The 7,993-nt window shown below is 49.6% G+C and overlaps 1 protein-coding gene across 2 annotated transcripts in view; it reads right to left on the bottom strand.

Moving 5' to 3' along the window:
* The window catches only part of ARHGEF10 (Rho guanine nucleotide exchange factor 10), a 95,674-nt gene extending 88,369 nt beyond the window's left edge, over positions 1-7,305 (bottom strand). For both annotated transcript variants that reach the window (XM_012809852.2, XM_023517584.1), the window contains exon 1: positions 7,210-7,305. In XM_012809852.2, coding sequence (XP_012665306.1) covers positions 7,210-7,246 — 37 coding nt within the window. In that variant the 5' untranslated portion in view covers positions 7,247-7,305. The remainder of the gene's footprint in view (positions 1-7,209) is intronic.
* Between the last annotated feature and the right edge of the window lie 688 nt (positions 7,306-7,993).

Consider the following 7,993-nt stretch of genomic DNA (forward strand, 5'->3'; position numbering starts at 1 on the left):
CCCTGCAGTGGGAACCTCCCATCACTCCCTGCAGTGGGAACCTCCCATCACTCCCTGCAGTGGGACCTGCCCATCACTCCCTGCAGTGGGAACCTGCCCATCACTCCCTGCAGTGGGACCTGCCCATCACTCCCTGCAGTGGGAACCTGCCCATCACTCCCTGCAGTGGGACCTGCTCATCACTCCCTGCAGTGGGACCTGCCATGGCTGCTCAGTTAGAGCAGGAGGAGGGGTGAAGATTTGCTGATGTAACACATTTCATATCACAAATATGATATGACTTTTTCTTATAAAGCTGAATTTATTTTTCAAGGATCAGAGCACTGTAGTTGCTGTAATCTCAAATTATTAGAGGGTCATTTTCTTTAAAAAGTTTTTCTGGAAAAAAATACATACCCAGGAACTAAGATGTTCTGAAAATAACCCTACGATTTCTGTGCAGGGACAAAACAGAAGCTATGGGGACCTGAAGCCACACTGTCCTTGCAGAGAACAGCACAGTTCTCTCCAGTGTCTTGAGGGGTGGCAGTGGCTCAGGGGGTCTTGAAGGGGACACTGTGAGAGGCAGGATGCTCCTGCATACTCTGACCACACATGACCTCCATTGCTGGGACTTAGGGGAAGACACCTCTGTAACGTTGAGAGATCTGTGGGCAGCACAGAGACGGCACATGGCCCCGGATGCCTCACACACACAATTCTGGGGAAATTTTCACAAGCTCATGGAGAAAGGACACTTATCTATTCACCAATAGACAAGGCTCAGTACACCTGATACGTGGTAACTGCATGACACACACCAGGCTCACAAGAATGAATGAATGAATGAGAAGCAGCCCACAAACTTGTGAGGTTTTTTTTGCCAAAATAACTCATTTTTCCTTAATAAAACTAAGTAAAATTCAATCAGCAAAGGGGAATAAAAACCATCAAGAGAGTCCATTGAAAGTCCAAACCTGCACGTGACCAGGATGCCCAGAATTGCAGCCTAAAGCTGGAAGAGGCGGGGGGATTTGACCCAGGCTCCCTGAGGGAGGCACCCTGCGTCCCACTGGCACCCTGACTCGGACCCCACGCCTCTGGAACAACAGCAGGACACATTTCTGTTGCATAAGCCAAGCGGTCTGTGGCACTCTGTCAGGGCAGCCCCAGGAGGACAGTGCAGGAGCTGGGCCGCGTCCACTCCTGTGACCCGGGGTTGCTGGCCCTGTCTGTTTCACAACATTCACGATGAGAGTCGCGGAAGCAATTCCCACTCCTCAAAACCAGTGTTCTCCAGTGAGCCATTTACCAAAGGCAAAGAACAGTCCGGAAAAAAATCTCAAGTTTGAAAACCTGAAAACGCTGAAAGGTCACCCAAAGCATCTCCTGCGGCAAATTACAGATAGCATTAATTTTTAAAAAGGCTTTTAGTGAATCTGTAATTTAGTGGTCCTTACTGAAGTGATTGTTTGGCAAATTGGCTCTCTAAACGCCGGGTCACTTCCAAGTCACCCATGAGGCACAGAAGCAGTGCGGGAGGGCATGTGGCAAGCAGGACATGCGGGGAGCAGGGCGTATGTCCTTCAGATGGAGATACACACCCGGGGGCAGGGCGTATGTCCTACAGACGGGGACACACACTGGGAGCTGGATGGGCAGCCTGCAGTGACCTGGGAAGGGCAGTGGCAGGGGCTACTAGGGCCAGGGCCTGATGGTTTGGCTGTGGCCTGGGGCTGACATGCATAGGACTGCAGTTTTGAGGCCAGGAATGGCCCCAAAGGCCACGAAACTGGACCCAGTGGTGGGGGTTGTGAACCGTTCTTCCTCTCCGTTCCTCTAGGCTGCCCAGGACAAACTGAGAACAGCCATGTGATACCTATAAAGCCACAGAGTCACAGAATCCCAGAGTCATAAAGCAACACAAGGTCTGGGACAGGACAGGGCCTAGCAGTATTTCTTCACGAAGACCCTAAGGAGAACACAGATATGTGACCTGAAACAACCACAAACATGCCACACTTAAATTTTCTCATTTCTTTAAGAAAATATTTATTTTATGGGCTTCAGGAGACGCACTGCCTCAAGCCCCAGCGTCCCCAAGAAGGAGAGGACAGGCTGCCACTCACCTCCCGCACTGGCCCTTCCCTGGTGAGCAGATGACCCTCTGGCTGCTCCAAATCCAGGAGCAGCTTTTAAGGAGGAGCCAAGGATTAACTAAGAAAAACAATTAAAGGAATATTTATTTGTAAGTTCAGAGATGAAAGCTAAGTGTTATTTTCCTGGGGCTTTTAAGACCATGTTTGATTATAAAATGAAAGCTTAATTTAAGATAAGATTTTCCCTTATTTCAAATGATGGCTGTTTGTTTTTTTTAATTCCTTTGTTTTATTTTTCATTTTTTTTTTCAAGCTTTTTTTTTTTTTTTATTGAACGGTAACTATGTACATTAATGCACTTCTGGGGTACAGTGTGGGGTTTTCACATGTATTTTTCATTTTTATTTATTTATGTTTTGCAGTTTTTGGCCGGGGCCAGGTTTGAACCCGCCACCTCTGGCATATGGGGCCGGCACCCTACTCCTTGAGCCACAGGTACAGCCCCTATTGTTTTATTTTTTAATAAAAGTCAAAAAGCACCAGGCTGCAAACAGCTTCAGTAACAAGAGGCTATTCGTAACCACTTGTGCTCCGAGTGTTACTGTGGTTGTTGGCTGTGCTGCTGCAGGGGGCCCCCAGAAAACAGTGCCCCCCAGGAGGAAAGCCCACCCCGCCTTCAGAGCTAACCCTGCCCCCGGCAAGGCCCGGCCCACAGGGTCAGCCCCCCTCTATGTCCAGCCCACTGTGTGGTGCTGCCCTTTGTCTGAGCTCTCCGTTGAAGTCACCAGGCTTTTGGTAACTGACTTTTTTGTGAATCATCATTAATGTGGCAATGGTACTGGTTTCTTCTCCCCATAACACACTTTGCTATTAATTAGAGAAAGACATTAGCCAGTGATGTGACTTTAAAATCATAAAACTGGCGTTTTGCACACTGAAGTGTACCCAAGCATTTTCTAACATGATTTAAAAAAAAAAAAAAATCCCAGATCCTCCTCTAACTTGGTTTGCTAAGTGCTCAGGGGCCTGGATTCTGAGCACTTTATAGACATTAACTCCTTAAGTCCCAGCACGCACTCAGGAGGCCCTGCTGTCTGCAGAGGACGAGAGGGCTGAAGGCTGGATGACCGGCCGCAGACCCACAGAGGCTGCTGGGGTCATCAGCTCACGTCGCCCAAGTCAGCATTCCAACCCGGGAAGCCTGAACTTCTTTCTGGTGCCCACCCGCCTCTCCTGGTGACGGTGTGGCTTGCTACAAGCAAGTCCCAGACAGGCACAGGCACCTGATGAAAGGGAAGGAACGGGGTGGAATAAAGAATTTCCCAGCAAACATGTAACAGCACAGTGGACAGGATGGTACGTAGCCACTGAACATGACAGTTATGAAATACTTATGAAATCAAAAATGTAAAGCAGGACACAAAAATGTACACTCAACAAAAATATATATGTAATGACTACAATTATGTAGACGAGAAATATGAGTAAAATAACCAGAAAAATGGTGACCCAAAACACAAACACCAGTTATGCCGGCGCCGGTAAGAAGTAAGATTCACGTCCTGCTGCTTCTTTCTTTTCTTTTCTTTTGTTTTTTTTTTGGAGACAGAGTCTCACTATGTTACCCTCAGTAGAGTGCTGTGGTGTCACAGCTCACAGCAACCTCAAACTCTTAGGCTCAAGCGATTCCCTTGCCTCAGCCTCCTGTGTAGCTGGGACTACAGGAGCCTGCCACAACGCCTGGCTGTTTTGTTGTTGTTGTTGTTGTTGCAGTTGTAATTGTTGTTTAGCAGAACCTGCAGGGCTCGAACCCCCCAGCCTCAGTGTATGTGGCTGGCGCCCTACTCACTGAGCTACAGGCGCTGAGCCTGCTTCTTTATTTTCAAAGCCATTTTATTTTTAAGTGGATAGCTTTACTTAGCAGTGGGAGGCAATTATAATTAGGATATCATCATATCATCAAAAAAGATACCAGGCCATCATCCCCATGTTTACTTGTCACAAAAGTTAATTAACTAGCCAGGCATGGTGGCTCACACTTGTAATCCTAGCACTCTAGCACTCTGGGAGGCTGAGGTGGATAGATCGCCTGAGCTCAGGAGATTGAGACAAGCCGGGGCACAGCGAGACCTCATCTCTACTCAGAAACAGAAAAACTAGCCAGGCATTGAGGCTGGCACCTGTAGTCCCAGCTTCTCGGGAGGCTGAGACCAGAGGATCTCTTGAGCCCCAGAGTTTGAGACTGCTGTGAGCTGAAACACCAATACACTCTACCCAGGGTGACTGAGTGAGACCCTGTCTCAAAAAAAAGAAAAAGTTAATTAACTAGACAGTCATGTAGCGCTATCTCAGTTGTTGAGCTGAAGTCCTACTGTTTAAATCGTGACCTTCCCCAAAAGGTGCAAAGGCTACACAGGAGCTGTCAGTCAAGGACAGGAGGGCCAAGAGCCCCATTGCCCGTGGCACCGAGACCCCACCGGGTGGCCTGCAGCTGCCTCCTCAGTGCTTCCAAAGCTCCTGGGAACTGTTCTGGGTGAAATGTTAACAGTGGCAAATTGAGGGGATTTCCATACTCCCAGCTGGGAGACTTGCCCAAGACTAGTCGGGTGGGAACTGGGGAGGACAGCCTGGCCAGTCTGACTTGCCTAAGGATCTATGTGGCATCTTGAGAGGCCAAGCCACCTGCTCATAGGAGAGGCCCACGGGGGAGCCCCCGTCAGGATGAGGGGTAATATATGCTCACAGGGACCCTGTCGGAACCGGGGAAATTAACTCCCCTCCAGGCAGGCCTTCGTCCCTGCTACGGGGATGAAGTGTGGTCTGGCCAGGCACCTCAGCAGAGTCTGGTCCTGTGGAGAACCGGCATGGACGGGCATTTCGTCAAGCCCAGGGGGCATTACAATTAAGGCAGAGTTATTAGGATACTAGGCACTGGCCGGCACAGAAGATGCTGTCAGCAAACCCCAGACACACTTTTAATGAGAAAACAGACGGTTTCAGTTTTCTTTGAAAACAGTGGTCAAAACACGGTGAAAGGAAGTGTACATTTGCCAGGAGATTTTTAGTAAGTCAAAGATCTCCTGATTCCTAAACACCTGTGGAAGGCGCTTTCTGGATCCGCCTTTTATTTTCAGCTTTCGCCTCAACTGTAACTATCTCTTGCACACCCACACACCATCATCATTCCCCCTCTCACGTGTGTGGGGAGGAAAATGCTGAGGATGTATTTCCACAAAATGCCAGAAAGAAGGCAGGTTCCTTACATGGTAGAAGGAGGAGTGGTCCAGGGTGGGCAGCCCCCTGCTGGACGTGTCCTAAAGGAAGCAAATCCAGATGGCAAGAGACATGAGTGCAGCCTGGTCCCAGCGGCCAAGGTTTGGAGGTACCTTAAGTGTCCATCGGCTAGTGACGGGATAAAAAACTGTAACTTATGTCCACAATGGAGTATTATTCAGCCCCCAAAAGGATAAAATCCTTCTGCAGCAACAAGGAAGGAACTGGAGGTCACTGTGTTACATAAAATAAACCAGACACTGTCTCCCTCACACAGGGAGGGGAGGAGAGGGTCTCAGGAAGACAGAGGGGACAGGTGGTTACCAGGGGACAGAGGAAGAGGAGCAGCTAAAGGGCACAAATACACAGTTTGATAGAAGAAATGAGAATGGTGCTCAATACATCAGTAGGGTGACTATAGATTAATCACAAAATAATTAGTCTACTGTACATTTCAAAATCACTAGAAGAGAATGTTTCCAGCAGAATGAAAAGACAAATATTTATGGTGACAGGTATCCCAAGTACACTGATTTGATACTTACAAATTATATGAGTGTATTAAATTATCACATGTACCCTGAAACTATGTACATCTTTTATACATCAATAATCAAAAACTGTTTATTACCCCATAAAACAGAAGTAAGACTAGAACTGCAGCCTCAGCTTCTTGGTATCACGTCTCATAATCTACAGTCTTATGGCTCCAGAAAACTCCAAAAGGTAGACGCTTACTTCTGCCTTCACACCCCAAACACAGGCAGAAGAAGCCCAGAGGCTCTTTACACTTGTGACCCTGTCATCAGCTACCGGTGGGTGTCCTCCACCCTGATTCCTTCACCTGCAGAATCATCTTGTCACAGCTTGGTGAGCAATGGCGTCTCTGGGTCCTCGAGGGGTGAAGGACAGATTCAGCTCTTTCCTGCCCAGTCACAACCCCTGGGAGCACCCACAGAGTGGGAGTGGCACCAAGACAGGTTTCTCCCCAGACCCACGCCGCCGGCTTGTGGGGATAAGGCCTGACTCTGGGTGGGTTAATTCCTGGACCTCTATGGCTCAGTCGCCTCCCGTCCTCTGCTTCCTGCCCTGCAGCTTCCCGGTCTGGGGCCAACCCTGGTCTGTGTACACAGCATGGTCCAGCAGACACTTCGAGGATGCAGCCACGTCTCCACAGGACGTCCCACAGACCGCCCACTGCACAGACGCTGGTCAGTGCAGACCTGCTTCCCCGCTGGCTGCTGTGTGAGCCGGTGTACCCTGGCCTGGTCTTTTTGGCAGTGACTTAACTCTGGTGAGGTGACACTAAATAGGAAACTTTAACTGGTGGCCCCTCCCTTCGTAGAGTCTCTGCCAAGGGAGCAGATGGAGAAAGAAGGTGGCGCCTGTCCCTTGTCCATAAGCTACGGGCAGAGAAAATACAAAAGGAAACTAGGTGTGCTCGGCCCAGGTGCAGGAGAGGCTGTGTGGTTTGGTGGGAGGAAGCCTGCCTCGAGCAAGCTGCATTTATCAGCCTCTAAAATTGGAAGCGTCCTTCTCCTAACCATGCCCCCTCCAGTAGAAACTGGTTAAGTTACGCTCTCCAGGAATCCCTGGAGCTGACTGCAGGCCCTCCTTACAGGGAAGCACCTGTGAGGACAGTGAGAAGCTCCCCAGGATGACCCGAGGGGAGGGAGGCGCATGCCCGGTACACGGCGGGTGTGGGCGTGTGGGGCCAAGGCTCACAGCAGAGCCGCATCTTTCACCCCAGCCCACACCCCAGCTGCCAGCAGTTGAAAGGTCCCAAAGTTTCAGGTCTGGGTGAGACTCTGATGCACCATAACCCAGCGGGGACACCTCAACTGGGGAGATCCGTTACCTTCAGGAGCGGGAGGAGGGAGCCCGCGCTGGTCCATGCCACAGCCTGCTCTCTGCCGCTTTGTCGTTAGAAGGGGGCCCTGGAAGAATGAGACAGCGCTCGTCAAGTGTCAGGAGGATGCACCAGCACGGGCTCGACAGATAACCCTGAAGAAAGGAAGCTGTCACCAACGGCTATAATTAGAGAACTTGCCACCTATTAGGGGCAAAGACTTGTACATCTTCCTTGAAATAACATTCATGAACAAAACAAAACCAGGCAGCTCTCAGTGTTGGCTGGACTTCACCTTGAATTGGAGCCAGGAGCTTATTTTGCAACTTGGACTCACTGGTCAGACCCTCCCAACCTAACCCAGCCTTCAATTCTCTGCTTAACTTCATGCCGTAGTCTCAGGGGAGATGTCAACACATAAACATTTTTCTTCCTCTTCCTTCAACTAAAACTTTAACAGTTTTGAATAAAGCCTTGCTCAAGACTGAGAACAGAGCTGACCATGGAACTAACCTCTTGGAACCAGGCAGATCACCACATGCCTGTTTTTTTTCTGCTTTTCTTTCCTAAACTTATTTCCCTATATGCTAACAGAGAAGCACATTTTGGCATAAGTCTATACATACTAGCACTCCAGGAGGTGGCCAGGTCCTAGTGCTGGACGTGGCTGTGCTGGTACCCAAGTTCACTTGACCTGTGCTGAGACCACAGAAGACCTGGTCCCCCCCGTACCACCAGATTAGGAGCTAGCTACCTTGGCCACAGCCGGGACCAGGTCCAGGTGGAGAATGAT

Source organism: Otolemur garnettii, unplaced genomic scaffold (genome assembly GCF_000181295.1).
Source record: "Otolemur garnettii isolate 467f Iridium unplaced genomic scaffold, OtoGar3 scaffold00114, whole genome shotgun sequence".
NCBI classification, from domain to species: Eukaryota; Metazoa; Chordata; class Mammalia; order Primates; family Galagidae; genus Otolemur; species Otolemur garnettii.